The sequence below is a fragment of the Myotis brandtii genome, unplaced genomic scaffold (assembly GCF_000412655.1).
Source record: "Myotis brandtii unplaced genomic scaffold, ASM41265v1 scaffold328, whole genome shotgun sequence".
Classification (NCBI taxonomy): domain Eukaryota; kingdom Metazoa; phylum Chordata; class Mammalia; order Chiroptera; family Vespertilionidae; genus Myotis; species Myotis brandtii.
In genome coordinates this window covers 2,370,438-2,391,013 of record NW_005362626.1, presented here as the reverse complement: position 1 = coordinate 2,391,013, position 20,576 = coordinate 2,370,438, and the positions used below count along the sequence as shown (strand labels likewise).

At 39.8% G+C, this 20,576-nt stretch overlaps 1 protein-coding gene across 2 annotated transcripts in view; it reads left to right on the top strand.

Moving 5' to 3' along the window:
* Positions 1 to 20,576, top strand: part of SEMA5A (sema domain, seven thrombospondin repeats (type 1 and type 1-like), transmembrane domain (TM) and short cytoplasmic domain, (semaphorin) 5A) — a 312,698-nt gene that overhangs the window by 127,146 nt on the left and 164,976 nt on the right. For both annotated transcript variants that reach the window (XM_014543536.1, XM_005871038.2), the window contains exon 5: positions 4,199 to 4,244. In XM_014543536.1, the coding sequence (XP_014399022.1) occupies positions 4,199 to 4,244 (46 nt within the window). The remainder of the gene's footprint in view (positions 1 to 4,198; positions 4,245 to 20,576) is intronic.

Genomic DNA, 20,576 nt, shown 5'->3' with positions numbered 1-20,576 from the left:
ACTCTTAAAATAAGTATGGGTAGGCAGTGTCAGGAAGAATTTGTGAGAAATAGGAGGACGAAAGGAAGCACCATCTAGTCAACCAGGATTTACATTCTCTTAATGAGCAGACACATATGTCATGGTGAGATCACAGTCCCAGAGGTGAGAATCAATGACCTAGAGAATCAAAAGCTTGTCATTAGCAAGCAGTGCTAAGCCTTGAATCATCTCAAAATTATTTGTAAATGTATAGGTGACTGAACAATGAAGGCATGAAATAATTGTACTGTAAGAACTATTACTGTGTGTATGTGTGTGCGTGCGTGTGTGTGTGTGTGTGTGTGTGTGTGTATGTTTAGTGCCAGTGAAATTAGGAAGGGGACATTGGATGACTGGTGAGGCCACATAGCACAATGGGACAAGGGACACTGGGGTGTGTGCCTTATTTCTAATCCTAGGATTTTCTCTGAGTCCTAATAATCTTGGATATATCATAGTGCACAGCTTAATTTGGAGAAGTTTCTCCATCTACAAATGAAGGTTATATTCTCTCTAATGACAACCCAGCCCTGGAATTCTTGGATTCATTGGTTTTTATTAGGTTAAAAAATAATTGAGGAAGAGTTAAAAAAAATTACCAATTTGCAACTTACAATCCAGAAGATACCAAAGTAAAAGTTCAAATTTCTGGTGCTTTTCTTCATTAAGATGGTGGTGGAGGTGGTGCTGGCAGTGATAGTCTCTCATTATTACTGTGATATTTTTCCTAATAAGTACACTCCTCCTCTCTGCCCCTTCCATTCACCTATTAAATGCCTCTACCATCCTGATTTATTACTGATGAGATGGTTGTGAGGGCAACATAGTTCTCAGCTGTTTAGTGAATGCAGAGTAAATAGTTAAAATCACTGGTAAAGTATGGGAGTAGAGAGTGGTACTTTTATAGACAGTGGGGAACTGAGGGGCAGAAAAAGAATGGTCAGCAGAGTTAGGTTCACTTGGGAGCTGTAGACTGAGATGTGGCATGATTGTCATCATAAATCAGTGTCTTCCTGTCTTAGTCCATTTGAGCTACTGTAACAAAATACCACAGACTGGGTAGCTTATAAACAACAGAAATTCATTTCTCATACATCTGGAGGCTGAAATTCCCAGATCAGGGTAGCAGCATGGGGAGCTCTGGTGAGGGCCTGCTTCTGGATGGCAGATGGCCAGCTTTTAGCTTTGAGTCCTCACATGGTGGACAGGGCTCAGGATATCTCTGGAGTCTCTTTTATGGGGGTGATAATGCACCTCTCAAAGGCCCTATGTCCTAATACCATCACCTTTGGGGGTTAGGATATTTAACATGAATTTTGGGAAGACTTAAATATTAAGAGTGTAGCGCTTCTCCTATGGAAAACACCTGAGAACTGGACCCAGGGGTTTTGGAGAATGATCTCTGTACCTTCTACAATCCTCTCTCCAAGTAGAGGAGACTTTGAATGCTTCTCTCCAGCTGGCCTGCCCAGAGCTCTGCAGAACATCAGGGACACTACCGTCCTCTCCTCAGTGACATCAAGGGACGCTTTGCTCTTCCTTTGGGTATGAGAGCTGCCTTTCTCAGAAGTTACCATAATAGATACAATAGTGTGGGCATGTGTGTGTGTGTGTGTGTGTGTGTGTGTGTGTGTGTGTGTGTGTGTGAGAGAGAGAGAGAGAGAGAGAGAGAGAGGTGGATGGCCTTGTAATATCATCAAAGGCCTCAGGTAACATTGACTGAACATGTGAATGGTTTCTTTTACAGGGAATATTAACAGAGCCAATGGGTTGGAAAGAGTGTGATGACTGGGTCCCAGAACTGAGACAAGATAAACAATGTCTTTTTTTTTCTTGAAAAATTCAGCCATGGAGAATATGCTGAGAATTTCATTGTGCCTAGAAATTTTGATATATTTATAAACTGTCTAGCAGTAGCTATATTAATTGCATTTTTACAATGTGTCAGACACCATTCTAAGTGTTTTCCTTGGATTTAAACCTCACAACCACCCCAGGGGGCAGCTTTGACTGTTGGCTCCGTTCTACAGATGAGAAGACTGAGGCACACAGTGCTACAGCTTCCTTCTTGAGGGATGGTGGTAGAGCTTTGGCTTTTGCACAAATATTCTCAACCGCTAGGCAAAGCTGTCTCCTGTAACAGAGGGACAATGACCACTGTCTGCTTCCTACATGCAGGAAGCCACTTAGAAAACCAGCCTGGGGGTCAGGGTCAGGTGCCCTGGTACTGCCTGATGACCAGTGATTGCCTCTGGTGCCACTTGTATACTCGGCACCTGAAAGACTTTTATCTCTGTGTATATAGATTTCTAATGTTTCTTACAGGAGTCCTGCTGGTCTCTATTTACCATCAGTGAGATCTTGGCAGCTCTTCAAATGCAAGCTGGCCTCCAGGGGTGCCTACCAGGCAGCTGGTCTGCAATCTTCCACGCGTTCACTATCCTTTCCCTGCAGGGAGGCGTTTCTGTGGAAGCCTTGCCTCTGCATGATGCCTGACTAAATAAAAATAGACTCTTGCCCTAGCCGGTTTGGCTCAGTGGATAGAGCGTTGGCCTGTGGACTGCAGGGTCCCAGGTTCGATTCCCATCAAGGACTTGTTCCCCGGGTTGCGGGCTCTATCCCAAGTTGGGGCGTGCAGGAGGCAGCCGATCAATGCTTCTCTCTCATCATTGATGTTTCTCTCTCTCTCTCCCTCTCTGAAATCAATGAAAATCAATGTGCCTGGGGTTATTTTCAGAGGTTAAGTTGGAGGGACACAAAGAATGTGGCAAAGAGGCCATTGTAGTGGTTGGAGGAGGCAATTTTCACTGAGTGCAGGATGGCAGTGCCCCCATGGCGGGGGACAGATTGTGAGAAATCTGAGTGCCCCGGGGGTCGATCCCTAGGATGCGTGAGACCAGCCTGAAAGGGATCTTAGTCCTGTTTCTTCCTCAAGCAGTATGTGCATTCATGCTATTGGATGTCAGCTTCCCTACTGCCTTGTCTTCCCCATCTCTAGCCACACCGTAAGCCCGTCGTTTGGTCCTGTAGGTTTTGCCTTTGGCCTAACTCGACTGTCACTTCTTATTTCTACGGGGACAGCATGTCTGCTTCTGACATCTACCTACCTTCCCATATAGTTAAAGTAATCTACAATTCTTTCTTACTGGTGTTGGAAAATTGGGTTATTTTTTTTATATATCTATAACCTTGGACCAAACCATTATGACTTAACCTCAGTTTCACTGGGCCTCCTCCCCACCATCCTGCATTCTTGGGGCCTGCTTTCCATTACTATATGCCAATTTCTCCTGGCTTTATTGTCTGCACCTGGGCTGACTTTCTCCTCCATTCATCCCCGGAGTGCTGCTCCTGCACTCCAGCTTCTCATGTGCATGCAGTTTCTTCACGATTTGAGTTAGAGGCTGAGACATCTCACAGGGAGGGCCATCCGTTCTTTCTAAAAGCCACAGCACTAGGGTCCAAAGCCTAATGTAAAGCTAATGTGACCGAAACATACAGCCCCTAGCCAACCCCCCGTCTCATGCTCTGCTGGCCTTGATTGCATATTTATTTCACTGTTCTCCCCATTCACAGTTGAAAGCTGATAGTTTCCTTCTCTCTGATTTCCTGTTTCACACTTGGAAAGATAGGGCTGACTCTTTCAAGCCCTTGATGCTGGATAAAGTTTCTGCTTCTAAACTTATGATCCACTAACTACATCTAACAAGACAGAGCACTCTAATACTCAGAGCATTGCTGAATTCAAAACCTGGACACATTTTCAGGATAAAACCCAGTGAATGTAGGTGACCTATAAGAATGAAGACTCATGAAGAATGGTTTTCTATCATCTTCAGTTTCAGAATCCAAGGCCCATGTCCTTTTGTCCATTTCACATAGATTAAGAGAGCCAATAGTAATGTACACTTAGCCGAGTCTCCTACACGCACACACACACCTTGTACCTTAACTTCCTCACCTATCTTAAATGTGTGTTTGTCACATTACTGAATTCCATTTTAATCTCTGAGGTCCAAGGAAAACTGTGCTACACGCATTCTTAGCAGGAGGATGCTTTGAAAACCAAAATTCATGAAGGTGGTTTATTCTTTATTTCTTTGTTCTTATGATTTTTATGAACTGTTATTTTTTTTTGGACTTATTAAAAATAAAACTCTCTTTTTATCTTCTGCAGAAACTACCTCTTCAGGTTACAGCTTGACGATTTGTCTCTGATCCAGGTAGGTGCAATTTATTTTCCTCAAGCTTTCCTTTTCCATCCTAATTAGCTCACTGTCCGAGGGTGGGAAGACAGATGTGTGTAAAGGTATTAATCAGGGCCGTGCAGGGATGCATTGCATCCGAAGGTCAGGCCACAGGGCTCTGGCTGCCCTGCTTGATATGAGTCACCACCTGCTTTGATTCACAGTTGGCCCCTTTCTGCCACTGTGAGTTCCTCTTCCTTTCAAGGGCCCCATCTGACCTTCTCTTCTTCAAATGATAGCTAATTTAAAGGACACTTCCTCAGTGTCTGGGGGTGTCCTGTTCTGCCCCAGTTGGAATAATCACTGATTATTTAGTTTGATGTTTTCAGCCATCACATTCTCATAAAAATCAACCCTCTTAAAAAAAATCACTGTTTCCTCTTTATAATGAAATAACTATGAACATATGTGTGGAAAACTACCTATAGCAAAGCATTAGAATAAGTGATGCTACATAAAATTACAATTTACCTACATCTGTGTTCAGGGTTTAAAGAAGGAGCATGTGACTCTTATGTCTGAATGGAGTATTTATTTTATTGTCGGAGCTGAACCACCAAGGCCCAGTTCCCCTCCTGGCTTTTAGACATGTCTGATGACCAGGGTCTCCTTGGAGGGGAGAGGGTTAGGGCACAGATGTCTCCTTCAACAAGGTTCTAGAACTCCCCGTGGACATGCCAGAATTCTGGGGCTGTGTAATTTGGAAATGGTTCCTCAACCAGTTTTAATGCAACTCTCATGTGCTGGAATTCTATGAAGTTATTAGAAAGAAGTTTATATCATTTTCTTTTCTTTGTGATGCTGGTATTAATGGACATGCAGGAAACTTTCATTACCAGTGCTGAAATAAGCCAGTCCCACAAGCAAAGCTGATATTGGTAAAACGCAAGGGCTTTGAAGGTGGTAGACTTGTTGGTCTAGCTCCATGACTCCCAGCACTGGTGGGTTTCCTCATCTGTGAAATGGCCACAAAACACTCACTCCCCCATACTGTCACTGCCAAGGTTAAATTAAGTAAAGCATGCACAAGAGATAAGGCACAGTGCTTTTTGAACAAATGTTAATTGCTTATGTTTTTTAAATGGAACAATAATAAACAATACATTATTATCCTAATTGTTTCATTGCACTGGGCAATGAATTGTCTTTCCACTGCAATTTTGTATATAACTAAAGTCTTTAAAAGAGTGCATTGGTTGGTAAAAGTATAACGTATTAATAATGACTCAGAATGGTCAGCAGTTTAAACCAAAATACTATTTTAAAGTTCTGATTTTTAAATAATCTTTTGTAAAAAAAATGTAGGCTTTTCAGTAGATAGGAACTACATATTATGCTCATTGTGATTCTCATGGTATAGTATATTATCTGGCATATTGTGTGTTTAAGTAGGATGTGCAGCCTGGCCAGTGTGGTTCAGTGATTGAGCATCAACCTATGAACCTGGAAGTCACGGTTCGATTCCCGGGCAGGGCATGTGCTTGGTTTGTGGGCTTGATCCCTAGTATGGGGTGTGCAGGAGGCAGCCGATCAATGATTCTCTCATCATTGATGTTTCTATCTCTCTGTCCCTCTCCCTTCCTCTCTGAAATAAATAAAAATATATTTTTTAAAAAGTAGGATGTGCAGATATGTGTGTACAAGTATATTCATGGATTTCCTAATTTCCTAGCTCTCTTGGTTTAGAGGGCCTAGAAAAAAGCAATGAACACACTGAATACACAGGACTCGATTTCCTAATCTCATTCTCCGCTGAAATAAACCAAGGTTTTTTTTATCAAAGTATCTGGTTCTAGGGCCCAGGTAATGAAAGTCTCAGTTAAGCCTGGAAGATATTGTTGCTCCAGAAATCAAGGACGCATTCAGAGAATGAGGAGGGCATGTCAAAGGGAGCTAGGGACCAGCTTAAACAGGATTCATGGAGGAGCTCTGGGGCAAGTTGATTGCTGAAATTAATAATGATGGTATCAGAATAAATTAAGAGTCCATGAATAATAACTAATATAAAAAATAAGTGAACGAATTACCAATTGAGGCAGAAGGGGCTGTTCTTCCTTACTGTAAACTGCCAAAATGAATGCTGAAGTTTATGGGTAAGAGTTTGATGATGACCAAGATATCTATATATTCTCAAAGTATTCACCTATAAGAGGAAAACTTGTGACTTGATAGTAAAAAACCTGGTCAATCTCACTTTAACCACTTAGTTGAAGGTAACTTCACTATTATGGGACAAAGAGCTGGTATAAACCTCCTGATTCAGTGCACTGAAAAGGACACAGCAAGATTTCCATAATATTACAGCCAAAAATTTTAACCAATTTTACTATGAGGAACCATTACACAAACCAAAACTGAGGGGAGCATTCTAAAAAATGCTTGCTTCCACTTTTCAAAAATCACCAAGTCATGAAAGGCTTGAAAAGAAGAAGACTTATTCCATCAAAAAAGAGAAAAAATTGACCTGATAATCAAATGAAACACTTGTTCCAAATTGCATCTTGTAACAGAAAAAAAAAGAATATTTATAATCCATTCATCTGTTGATGGGCACTTAGGCTGTTTCCAAATCTTAGCTATGGTAAATTGTGCTGCTATGAACATAGGGATGCATATATCCTAAATTGTGGTACATCTACACATTGGAATACTATGCTGCTGCAAAAAAGAAGGAATTCTTACCATTTGAAACAGCATGGATTGAACTGGAGAGCATTATGCTAAGTGAAATAAGACAGTCAATAGAAGAAAAATACCACATGATCTTACTCACTTATGGATAATAAAGACCATTATAAACTGATGAGCAAAAATAGATACAGAGGCAGAGTAGCATTGAATAGACTGTCAAACTACAGCGGAAGGCCAGGGAGGGTTGGGGCAGCGGGAGGGGGGGTTTAAGAGATCAACCAAAGGACATGTATGCATGCATATAGGCATAACCAATGGACACAAACCACTGGGGGGTAGGGGAGGTCGGGGGAAGGTCAGGGGGAAAAAAAGGAGACATATGTAATACTCTTTGTAATACCTTAAGCAATAAAACAAAATTTAAAAAAGAATATTTGTGCTATAAAGAATACTACTGGGACAACTGCCAAAATGTTAAGGTCTTTAGATAGGATAGTAGAAATGTATTAATATTAATTTATTGATTTTGGTACCTGTAATGTGGTTATTATATAGGAGAATGTGCTTATTCTTTGAAAAAACCTACTAAGATAAGTAGAGGGTAAAAAGTATTATTTCTGCAACTTTTTCTGTAATGATTTTAATAATTATAATGTGTGTATGTAATATTATATATAATACACAATTGGCAGAAAGAATGATAAAGCAAATGTGATTAAAAGTTAATAGGGGTATTGATTCAAAATAATATTGAATGTAAACTATGAATGAAAATAAGAAAATAGGTGAAATCTAAAAGTCTGGGTGAGTAGTTTATGAGAGTCCATTGCCCTTTTCTTGCAGTTTTTCTTAATGTTATTTCAAAATAGATGCAAAATATTGGGAGATGCACTTGCCATTAGCCTATATATGATGTAATTTTGGAGAAAGGGAAACTGCTTTTTCCATTCTTGCTTCCCATTGTCATGACTGCCTGTGGTGGGAGTCAGGTCTAGGTTACTGATGGAACTAAACTGTTCTTGAAGTATGGAAAATCCATCAGCATCACCACCCTGTCAGAGATGAGAGTCTATGACATAGAGCTAAGCAAGAGGACAGGGGCTTTCTGAATGGTTGCCTTGATAACCCAGTCCTAATAACAGGTGTCAGACATCACTCAGTCCTAATAATATTGGTGCAAACCGCACAACTCTCCTTTCACATTTTTGGTTGTGTATGCTTCTTGGTAGCCTCCTGTCTGTTCACTGTGGAGAGAAATAAATCTGGCAGTTCTTCCCATCAGACTGGTTTTTTTCTTACATGTCTCCAATAAAGTTGTCTTGTTGATTTCTATGAATATTTTAGTTTAGTTTACATGACTGTTTTCAAGGCTGACAAGAAAGAGTAGGCACACCGAATGAAGAAAGGACTGAACTGGTATTAGAAAGAGCTCTGTGAGTCTCATTGCTAATTTAAGATTATCTGGTGGTGGTCACATCGAATGTACAAGTATGCAGGGGAAATTATTTTTAATAATATATTTTACTGAAGTCATTATATCAAAACCATCATTTCAGCATGCACCCATAACATTAGAAGAGATTGAGATATTATATCCCCTTTTTCTTTTTGTATTAAGTCTTCGAACTCTGGTGTGTATTACTCTCAGAGCATATTCCTATTCGAACTAGCCAGCATTTGAAGGCTCAGTGTGGTTAAGTGCGACCCAGTTGTACAGTGGAATTCTAGATCATGAATAACAGACGCATTTATGACTTGGATGCCTTTGGTTGTGTTTTTAAAATGTTATTTTCTGCCTGGGAGCATCTGGATTGATTTGGCTATCTCAGGCTAATAATTTTATCCTTCCCTCTCTCTCCAAAAATAGAACTTTTTCTTTAAACATGGGAAAATGAGGAAACTGAGTCCAGGGGGAACAAGCAATGGGCAAAATCGGAGAGCATCAGAACTGAGAATCAGTGATACCCCAGACAAGCTTTGTTTGATCTTGTCCTTCTCTGCCCAGCATTGCAGTGTTCTTGCCTGTCCCTGTCACCTGCACCACCGTTGGACAGTTTCACCTTGTCTCCATGCTGCTTATAACTTCCCAAACTGCAGGTTATTTCCCAACTTTAAGAATTTGCTCTTGCTGTCCTCTCTCCTGGAAACATGTTCACTCTACCCTCTTCTCAATCTAGAAAAAGATGGCCCATCCTGAGTCCCACGTTACCCGTTCTCCTCTTTGTAACCCATCCTGAGTCTCTTTGGGCTGATGGCCCTTGGATGCCTTTTATAGGGTCTGAGCCCTTACTTCTGACTCGAACCTACTGCCTCTCATTGCTCTTCACAATGTGTGCTGTGAGGGGCATTGTGCTTCTCTGTCTCCTCAGTATTAGATTAGAGCAGGCCATTAGGTTAGGTTAGGTGGTACACTCAAGACAAATGTCTGTGAAAGTTTTCATCCCTTGATATTTAGCAACATATTCACTCTTTCTTTATCTTTTTTTAACTTACCATTAACGGAGTGTGGGTAAATTACATATTTTTGTCCCTAAAATGAAGAGAAAGAAGTTGTGCAGCCCAGATACTAGAGCAATGAGAAATACATGCTGAAATAGGCACCCTAAAGCACAGCTGTGCACATTCTCACCCCACAGGACAGTTCTAGAACAATCTAGGCAGTTCTGACTCTGATTCACTTCTTTTGTACATCCCTGTCTGCTCAATACTGTTCTACACTTTCCCTCTTCCTTAATGTCTTCTCCCATCTTGACATTGTTTTAGGATTAGTGCCGGGAAAGCAGATGTTGAATACTACTTTCTTTTTTCAAAACTGAATGCAGTGATTTTCACAGAATTCTAGAGCCCCTCCTCGCTGTCCGTGTCCCAAGCTCAGCGTGCTGCTTTATGTAGAGAGCCGGCACGGGCTGGGGCACAGCAGGAGCACGTGGAATACCCCTTAGTGCTTCTTTTCTCTCTCCACTTCCTCAGGTCAAGGTGGTCCCTACATGACTATTTGGTGATCCCCAAATCTGTTGTTTAGTGAGAGCAGAAGAGGGGGGTTCAGCTCTCATTTCTGCCAGAGTGGTGAGGGGAGGATGGGAAGTGAGCTGCTGGTGTGATAGTAGGAGTCGGAGCAGATTGTCTTTCCAAAGATGGTCATGCCTGTGGCTCAGCCTGGGGAACCGTGCTGAAATCCACGGCTTTTGTGGGGTGGCTGCAGAATGGGAAAGCTTGCTGCAAGCCTGATGTTGTCAACAGTCTGGAACTGGAGTCCACAGAACCCAAGTCGGAAGTCTTGGGACAGGGTATCGGGAATAAATGGTGCTGGGAAAATAAATAAAAGAATATAAAGAAGAAAGAAAAAGAAGTCTTGTTGCATTTGCCTCCCTAGTAGGGTGAGATATCAACAGTGTAGTTTCTAAAGCAGTAAAGATTTGAGCAAGGATTGGGTTAGGACACGATTACTCTACTACCCTGAGTTAACAGTATCTTTTTGAGTTAGATCTCTTGGTTTCACCACAGAAATATTCACAAATAAATAAACCACGAGGTAACAATGGCTGTATTTGGAATATGTACTATGCTTTTTGTTTTATCAACAGCCTAAGGTATTAAAGTGAAAGACTAAGAGTCACTTTTAATTTCAATAAATAAAACCTGGTTTTCATCAACCACTAGGAGGGAATCAAATATTAATGTGATATCATTCATGAGGGAAATTCCCTCGCAGCTCGCCACGTGCTGAAATGGAGCCATCGCATCTTGGAAACCAATCATTTTCAGGCATCCTGATAGAAGACGTGGTGGTTTACCGTTATGTGTCTCTCCTCGTCATAATAGCAGATTCAACTCTTCAGTATCACTTTTCTTCTTGCCTTGATCACAGTCGTTATTTTGCAAGAACAAAGCTTTTTGAAAAATATAAAAATGCAGCTGGTCTCCAGACTGATTCCCATTTGCCCATCTGGGATTGTACCCTGGCTGGCCCCACATACACGCTCCTTGAACAGCCTCCTGAGAATACAGAGGGGCTGCAGCTCATTTAACCTCACTCTCCTCCTAACGTTCTTCAGGGAAATAGCTCAAAATCCATTTCTATATTGTTTTGTTACCGAGAGAAAAGAAATTCACAGCCTGTTTCTCACTTACAACTGCAGGAGTAAGCAGAAAAATTGAAATCTGTGTTTCCATTTGCCACCTGCCTCTCTATGGCTTCTAAATTGAGAACTGTTAAATCTCTACCTGGTCAATATTGGTAGAGAAGTCTCTGGAAAGTTGACATAGGTGTTAACTTTGTTTCCTGTATACTTGGGCTTGGGGAATTGAGTTTCAATTTCTAAACCAGTGTTGCTCAACTAGGAGCTACTTAACCCACTGGAAACATCTGGTTGTCACCTCAGGTAGGGGAGACTACCACTGGCATTTGGTGAATAGAAAACTGGGGATGGAGGACACTGCCAAAAACCCTGTCATGCCCAGGGAAGCCCCTCCATGTTCAACTAGGAATGTCCTGGCTCTGAATACGAGTGGTGTCAAGGTTCAAACACCCCGGGTAAGGCGATTGCAACCTCAGCTTCCACATGTTTTGAAGAAGCCACTCTTCCAGTTGGTGGTGTTACTGTTACTTGACTAAATGTATAAGATTCGTTTGGGGCTTAAGGAATTTTCCTCTTTAGATTTCTTCGTATATTTAACCAAACACATGTATGAATCCTTAGTGGCCATTTCTAAAGAAGCCACTGGGAGCCTTGAGTTTAAATTGATTCCTTTTATTAATATGAAATTGAATTTCAAATAAATTGAATCAATTTATAATACCAATACTCTCTCTAATAGGTCAGAACAATATGAAATAACTCCCCTCTGTTGCAATTCATCTGTATAGTTTCAAGAATGATGTATTAATTAATAATTTAGAATAACTATTCAAATGAGATAATCGCGTTAATTCATTTTTAAAATCAAGCTTTATATTCATATTGAACAAGAGGAGACTTGTCTCCCCTGTAGTCCTCAAACATCATGATTCTAAATTTTATTTAATTTCTTTCTTTATTAAATATATTCTTAAAATTATAGTGTTATAGAAGTAGAAGGAATCTTAGAGATAATTTTTATTAAAACCTTTTAGGGGTCTGCAAATGAAAGCCTGCATCTCAGTTAAATTTTTACTGGAATACAGCCACTCTTTTCTTTGCATATCACCCACTGGCGATCATAGTTAATAAAGTTTATTGGAACATAGACATATCCATTCCTTTCTATGTTGTCTGTGGCTGCTACATTAGTGGGGCTGACCAGTTGTAACAGAGTCTGTCTGACCCACACAGCCTAAAATATCTACTGTTTGACGCTTTAAGGAAAAGTTTGTCACCTGTTATGGTACCTAGTACACTGTAAGTTTTCAATGAGTGTTTCCTGAATGGACGAGTGAACTCAATATAATGCAGTGTTATTCCTTGTTTTTGCCTTTTTAGACAGTGTTGTGTCTATGTGCTCATTTTGACTCCTTGTGCAATGATTTCATGGACCTCTACTAGACTGTAACCCATAGGTTGGGAACTAAGATAGTGTAATGATTCGTCCCCAGATTCTTGTCTCTTACATTTGGTGAAAATTCCCTGTCAAGAGCTGTTTTATCTACCCATTTGTTCAATCACATTTCCCTTCTTTTTCTCATAACTTCCTGGAGGATTTAAAGTTACTCAGGTACATTTTATATAGACTAAGGTTTTATTAATTTCAGAGAGTATTTGTCAAATTGTGTTAACTGCTGTTAACAGAGCATTGCACTGTCAGTGGCTAAACATACATGCAGAAACCTTATTCCTCATTTGTGTGACAATCCCGTGCACAGGGTCAGGCTGTTTTCCCTGCTGCCATCCAAGGGCCCAGGATGGTCTTCTTTATAGTTCACCATCTTCAGCCCACACTTCTATGGGCAACATGGAGGAAAGCGTGGAGGATCATGCCAAGGAGATCTATATGGGCCATGCCAGGAAGTGGCACACCTCCCTTCTGCCCAAATTCCAGTGACCATAACTGAGTCACATGGCCTTAACCAAGGAAATGGGGTTGGGAAGTGTAGTTCATCTGTGTACCCAGGAAGAGGCGTAAAACTCTGCCATTTAGATAATGGCAAGCATGAGCATTTTGTCCTAGACAGCACTGGGACAAACAAGACTACCCCCTAGGGATGCACTTAGCTGTTCCCTGTTCTCTCAGCAGGTTTCCCACACCCAGCCATCCCAGCCATTCTAATTTCCTACTAAACACAAAAAGATTTATTTATGCTTCTAACATTTCTGTAAATAACAAAGTGGGGATACTTTGAACAAACCACTTAACCTCTTTGGACCTCAATTTTCTCCATGGTGCGTTTTGGAGAGGAGAATCAGGAATTATCCCTGAGGTTCCTTTCGGCATTAAAATCTTAATGTGCACCATTCTTCCACTTACTCTTTCTTCTGTCATTGCTTAAATGCTCCTGGATTTCTTCTTCTTTAAAGGGAACTTACCCTATAATTGGAAACTTGGCTTTATGCTTATTTGATGTAACTTTAATGACCTAATTTGTCATAAAATAATGATGACTCAACAATAGTAATAGCAGACAGCATTTGCTGTGCCCTTATCTGTATTCAGCTATTCTCATGCATCATCTCATTTTTGTTTTCTCAGCAGCACTAAGGGGTAGGTATTATTTTCAATATTTTATAGAAGAGGAGTTGATTTATCCAAGATCCCTGAGCCAATATGTTGAAGAGCTAGGCTTTGGACCTGGGTATGTTGGGCTTGAGAGGAGAGCCTCTAATCTCTACCCAATATGCTACTTTATTATACTCATCTGTATTGACCACCACATGACCGATGGTTGATGACTGACTCTTGGTGAATAGAATTGTTAATTCATAACGTAATTTATATCTGGGTTTTAGGTCAAGTTTCCTGTAAGTCTGAAATGGGGATTCCTCTGTTTGTGTTTTGTTGAGAGCACATTCTCAGTGAGTGTGGAGTGGTGGATACAGCAGAGAAAGGATGGAAGCAAGGGTTTGCTCTCAACTGGAGTCCAGCACCCGCCTAATGCCAAGGGCACTCTGGAGTGTGACTAGAATCTCATTTGATTCCCTTTGAGGCAAGGGGGATGATTTATACCCAAGTATTCCTTGTCCTCAGTCTTTAGCTAAAGATTTTCAAATTTGGAGGATATGATGGCATAATCTCTTGACCAGCCAAGAGCAATTCTCCAGAGAAGGGCACAAGCTTGAGCCAGTATCAACCAGCAATGACAGCAACCGGAGGGAGGTGCATCATTCTGCAAGGAGAGTTGGGGAGGGCACGAGAGCACTCTTTTAATGTGCATGACTAGTATTTTACGTAGGCTTGTCCTGATGTCCTAGATCCTGACTAACCCAAGCACTGAAGAAGTGAAATATTTTTTTGTGTTTGGAAATAAAAGTAATACATGCTTGATTATTGAATGCATTCTGTTGTGTTGTACATGACTTAGTTTTTAATAATTCTACATATCCATATCTGAATTTATGCTTCACTTGTAGCCTCAAAAACTAAATTGAAGATGCATGAGTATTTTTCTCAGTCATGTGTATCATTTGGTTTCATGATACCAGATCAGGAAATTTCTGTAAGACAATAGCAAACACTGTCTGACAATCACAGGCTGCTAGATAAATGGAGGGGTCCATTTCATTTATCTCAAATGCATTTCTCCTTCTATTTCAGAAGTGGCCCCAGAACCTGACATAACTGTTGAATGATGGGCATGCTTAGAATTCTCTGCCCTGTTTTCATTTTCTTTATTTGTGTGCCTCATTCAAAATGCTGACACAGATAGATAAACCAATGTACCAGGAAAGTCCTTTGTTTCAAATATAAGTAATGGATTTCTTGTTTGGTGAGATTATGTATTCTGGAGCTTAAGTCTCCCAATTACCTAGGGACCAAGTGAAAATGAATGGCAAGGGAGAAATACAGATGAAAAATGTGAGTCACATTGGCCTGCCATTCTCTTGAATGAATTAACTGAAACTCTTTATTTGATGACTAGAGGCCCTGTGCAGGGGATTTGTGCACTGGTGGGGGGCGAGGCCTGTGGGGATCAGCCCGCTGTGGGAGCACTGTTCATCCTGGTCAGCCGAGCAGCACTCCCATTGTGGGAGCACACTGACCAACAGGTACAGCTCCTACATTGAGCATCTGCCTCCTGGTGGTCAACAAGTGTCATAGTGACTGGTCGACTGGTTGTTCGGTCGTTCCACCGTTCGGTCGCTGGGCTTTTATTAAATAGGATTATTTAACATATAAGCCATTTGTCATCCTGAATTTATTCAGTAACTGTGATGGAGTTGGATAGAGTAACTGTGGTACCACTGTGATGGGTACTTCCCTTGTTTAATATATGCCCCTCAAACTCTCCTTTTGCTATTCTCTTGTAGCTAACCTATAGTTTATATATTATTCTTTCTTCATTATGTCACAGTCTTTAATTTGTTTACATTAGTTCTACTGTTCTTGGAGCTAGCCTCTTGAAAACAATAAGATGTGATCTCTGCTATGATTTTATATGGGTTGACTGAACAGTTAAATTCTTGAAGTCTTCATTTTCAAATTTTGGGGATACTCAATTATTTTTTTCATGTTCTCTGGAAAGTACACAGGCAAGTTGCCCACTCAGATGTTTACTATTAGAAGTAGTCTATTTAAGAAGAAAATAAGTATAACTAGGTATGAAATTGTGTTAATAATTGCATTCCAAAGACCACACAAAGTCTTTTGCTGTAAAATTTTAAAACAATGAAATCAAAAGTAGTCTTAAAGTATAGCCATTAGTTTCTGGTTTAAGAGGGTGAAGAGAATTCATATACAGATTCTACAAATATCAAAACCATAGCATTTAAATGGCAATGCTATATAAAAGAAAAACATGAATACTAGAAATGGAATCTTATATATACCCTGATTTGAACACTTTTTTTTTCTTAAGGATAGACAACATCCTTTATTTGAACATTTGAACATTTGGGAATATAGAAGAACAGGAGAAACATACAATCCATAACATGGTGTTAACAGCCAGATAACAACCAAAATTAATTACTTCAGAAGAAAGGGGAATAATTTAAGGAGTATAGTATGACATTAAATAAATTTTAAATATTCAATGAAATTTCAGGATATACTGTAGGTTTTCTGTAAAAAATGGAAGATTGAACACACACACTTCCTGACACATTTTGAGGACAGAAGGAAAATTTTAAATGTCATAAGCCCACAGGAACAAATGAAATGGGAGAGAAGATAAAACTGCTTTGGATTTAGCTAGAGGCTGAGCCTCCAGTGATGGCTGCTGCTCAGAGAGAGAGAAACAAGCAGCTATTTGGCAGTCATACAAAGGTCTAGTCACAAATTAAAGATTAAATGGGCTTCAAACATGTGGGCAGTCTTCTCCCTGAAGATGTTTTCCAAACTGATGATGTGAGGGTCATGCAGCTAAAGAGCTAAGCTAGTACAGAGGACTGAGGGAGCAAAATACCCACCAGGTTCTTGATTGAAGTCCTGGAAGACATGTCCCAGAAACAAAGATGGAACAGGAGTATATTAAACTCCAGACTGTACCTCAGCCTGGACTTAGCTCAGTTCCTGCTTTTACTCCTCCCAGCCACCCCCATATTGTTTAGAGTCCCAGCGGTTCTCAACCTGTGGGTCGCGACCCCTTTGGTGGTCGAATGACCCTTTCACAGGGGTCGCCTAAGACCATCCTGCATATCAGATTTTTACATTACGATTCATAACAGTAGCAACATTACAGTTATGAAGTAGCAACGAAAATAATTTTATGGGTGGGTCACAACATGAGGAACTGTATTTAGAGGGGCAGAAGGTTGAGAACCACTGGTTTAGACATTCAGAGATAAATGTCAAAACTGACCAGTCAAAGAGTTGAAAGTTCTTACTTTGAACAAACAAAATATAGCCATAAGTAGAGGGCTTACTCTAGCCTTCTGTATTAAGTCCTATAGATTTCTTTATAAATTAAGGCATGTATAATTTAAAAAACAATATAAAGGTGATATTGTATTTACAAAGATGTGAAGGATGCTATGGAAAAGAAAAAACAAACAAACAATTCATGGAAGTAAAAATATGAAGCCATATATATATATGGTTCATCAAAGATTATGCAAAAAGAAATTAGGAGTTTTAAATAATAATTCTTTTAAGAAGGAAGTAGATTTTTTTTCAATTCACAAGGCTAACAACTAGAAAGTGGTTAATTATATAAAGATTAATATTATCAAAAACAGAAGTAGAAATTCTATGTGAAAACAAAGATAAGTAATAATCATAAAATGGTGCTCCGAATATAAAACAAACTTGGAATAATTTTAAGTACAAGAAAACAAAAGCATCAAATTTGGGTGGAACATAAGGACCACAGCCTTTAATGTGTATAATTTTATTATAGTTCATGATAAAATTATGTTTATGTTTCTCTCTAACAAGTGATTTGTCTCTTATGAATGGGATATTTTGCTGGATTAATTCTCATCTTCTCCCTTCTGAGAGTCATGTTAATAGCAAGTTTAGATTTTAACATTTGTTCCTTTTCAAAATATTATGTAAAAGATTTAATAAACTTTGTAATTGTCAAGGATTATTTTCTGTTTGTTTCTTCTGATTCTTCTTGAATAACTGATCTAAGTTTTACTACCTGGAAATGTAACCTTGTTTTATAAAGAAACATGTAGTTAAAAATTAAACAACAACATTAATGACCTTATGTTCAATACTTTTTAAAAAAAATTTAGTGGTAACTTTTAGGAACTTTTAAGGTTTTATATGTCTGATGAAGAAATATGAATTTCAAGTAGTCCTTCAACTTGACCTCAATATCTCTTTCTTTTTATAATTAAGTTAAATCTAGTGTTTGAAGTAAGTAAATTTGTCAGTGGTCATCTCCATGTGATGGGTGGTATAGATTTTCCTTTTTATACTTTATTATAATTTGCTAAATTGTCTGTATTATTTTTAGTATCAGCAAAGCTAATCAATTTAAGTAGATTTATGAAGGATGAAAAGGACCAAATTTTAGAAGCCAGTTTCAAAAATTCTTGCTGTATAATAATTAAAGTTTAGAGGGGTCCCTCTCTCTCCTTCTCACTTGGGGCTAGTAGGAGTTAGGGAAGAAATGCTGAAAGAATGGATACATACCTTCTTTTTCACTATTGACCCTGTTCCCTGCTAGGCTAGCATTTGAACTTCAGACTTCTCAAATTTAGACCATCAGTTTCTGTCTGAATTTCTAAAGCATTGGCTTTGTCTGGATGTGGTGTTGATGACCCTGATCTGGGATCCACCTTGACAGTCATGGCGGATCTGCTCTGAGAAACAGCCGTGGGTGAGCCAGGTTCCTGAGCACAAGTGGACATGACCATGAAAATGAGCATGAAATAAAACACTCTCTTTTCTCACAATCAGTTTCTGAGTTCCACCATGAAGTATGAGATTCAGTTTGGCTTATGTGACGTTTCTAATGTGTACTGACTTTATTGTACCTAGAGAATCAACAGCTCTCCTTTAGCCTGTAGGGGGCTTCGCCACTGTCTTGCTTGCTTACTCTCTTTTTAGGACTACCAGGACTTAATTTCTCCATGATTCTGGAAGAAATGCCAGTGACATGGTGTAGTAGGTTGAAATTAGCAACCCCCACCCCCCCAAATGATACCTGTGTCCTAACTTCCTGGAACCTATGAATGTCACCTTATATGGCGACACTATGGTGAAATTAAGACTCTTGAGATGGGAGGTTATCTTTGATGATATGGGTGGGCCCCAAATGCAATCACAAATGTCATCACAAGATGGAGACCGAGGGAGCTTTGACACTTGACAGAGGAGAAAATCATGTGAAAATGGATCAGGGAAACACCTTGAAGATTGGGGTGATGCATCCACAAGCCAAGGAATGCAGCAGCCACCAGCAAGTGGAAGAAGTAAGGAAGAATCTCCCCTGGAGCCTCGGGAGGGAGTGTGTCTTTGCCGACACCTTGATTTTGTTCCAATGATGTTGATTTCTGACTGCTGGCTTCCAGAACTGTGAGAGAATACGATTCTCTTGATTTAAGTCATCAAATTTATGGCAGTTTTATTACAGCAGCTTCAGGAAACTAATACACATGACATCTATTTCTTGTATTTTGCAGGCAGGCCAGTGCCCCAGGAAGCCTAATTAGAGTATCTCATCCAAGGGTATCGCTTTAGTAGCTTTTAAGGACTTTGAAATATGCACTGAGAGAAACAGGGCTCATCTCTTTTTTCTTTTCAATTTTGAACCCAAAGGAGGAAGTGAATTGTAGGCTACTTGTAGCCATCTTGGTCCATGTGATATCTGCTCAAGAATAAGACCCTACAGAGGCTTTATTTAGCAAAAGCTAATCAATTTAAATAGATTCATGAAGAAGAAGAAAAAAGGCCCAAATTTTAAAATCTGGTTTTAAAGCTTCTTGCTATATAATAGTTAGAATCAACACTCTTGACTTTTTATAGCATACTTTGAATCCCTGGGCTAGTCTGTGCTTGAATCTGCCTTTTTCCTCATGTTTTTTTCCAGTTACTAAATATTTTAAAACTTTTCTTTTTGGCTTAAACTAGTTGGAGTTGAGTTTTTATCGCTTGTCACAAAGACAGTCCTAAGGGCTTGGTTAAAATGATTGTACTTCTGTCTGCTGCTCACATTTAAATCTTTTCAAAACACATCTGAATGCCAGTGTACACTCACTTTGAGACTCCTGATACTTAGGGATTTTGCTGCCTAAAGTTTGTCTACCCTTTGAGGAGAAGGCTTTGTCTTCGGAGTGCTGAGTCTGATGCATGTACCAAGTGTGTTTTTCTTCCATTTAAAATAAATGTTAGCATTGCTTGAGGGAGTCGTTTAGATCATAAGAAGCATACTTGGCTTATAAATACAGATCTCAAAACGCTCATTTGGAAGTCGCATTTAAACCAGGCAGTCCTTTCCATTACAAAGGACAAAAGTTAAGTCTGAACATATTATCCTTTGGGTAATGTGTGGTTTCCCAGGGCTGCTCTAACAACCACAAATTTAGTGGCTTAAAACAACAGAATTTTATTCTCTCACATTCTGGATTCCAGTGTCTGAAACTGAGGTGTCAGCGAAGCCAGCGGCTCTAGGGAAGGACCTTTCCTCGTTCTCCAGCTCCTGGTGTCTCCGGGAAATTGTGCCGTGGTCAGTGCCTAACTCCAATCCCTGCCTCTGGCCTCCCCTGTGCCTCCGAGGGTCTCAAACCTCCCTTGCCATTCTAAGGACGCTTGTCGGTGGATTTAGGGCTGACTAGATAACCTAGGATGATCTCACCTTGAGATTCTCAGTTGGATTTGAAAAGATCTTTTCTCCAAATAAGGTCATGTTCACTTCTGAGGAGATACCTGTTTTGGCAGGCCACTGTTCAACACAGTGCGGGAAGTGTTCAAGGTTCTCTATAGAAGAAAACTTTCCTGAGTTTATGCATTTTCACTTTGAGTAGGTCCTGCCTATTCATAGTGCCATGAGGCTTTTCTTGGTGTTACGGCTGCATGCTTTTTATTTTTTTATTTTATTTTTTTAATTAAGTCTTTATTGTTCAGATTATTACATTTGTTCCTCTTTTTTCCCCC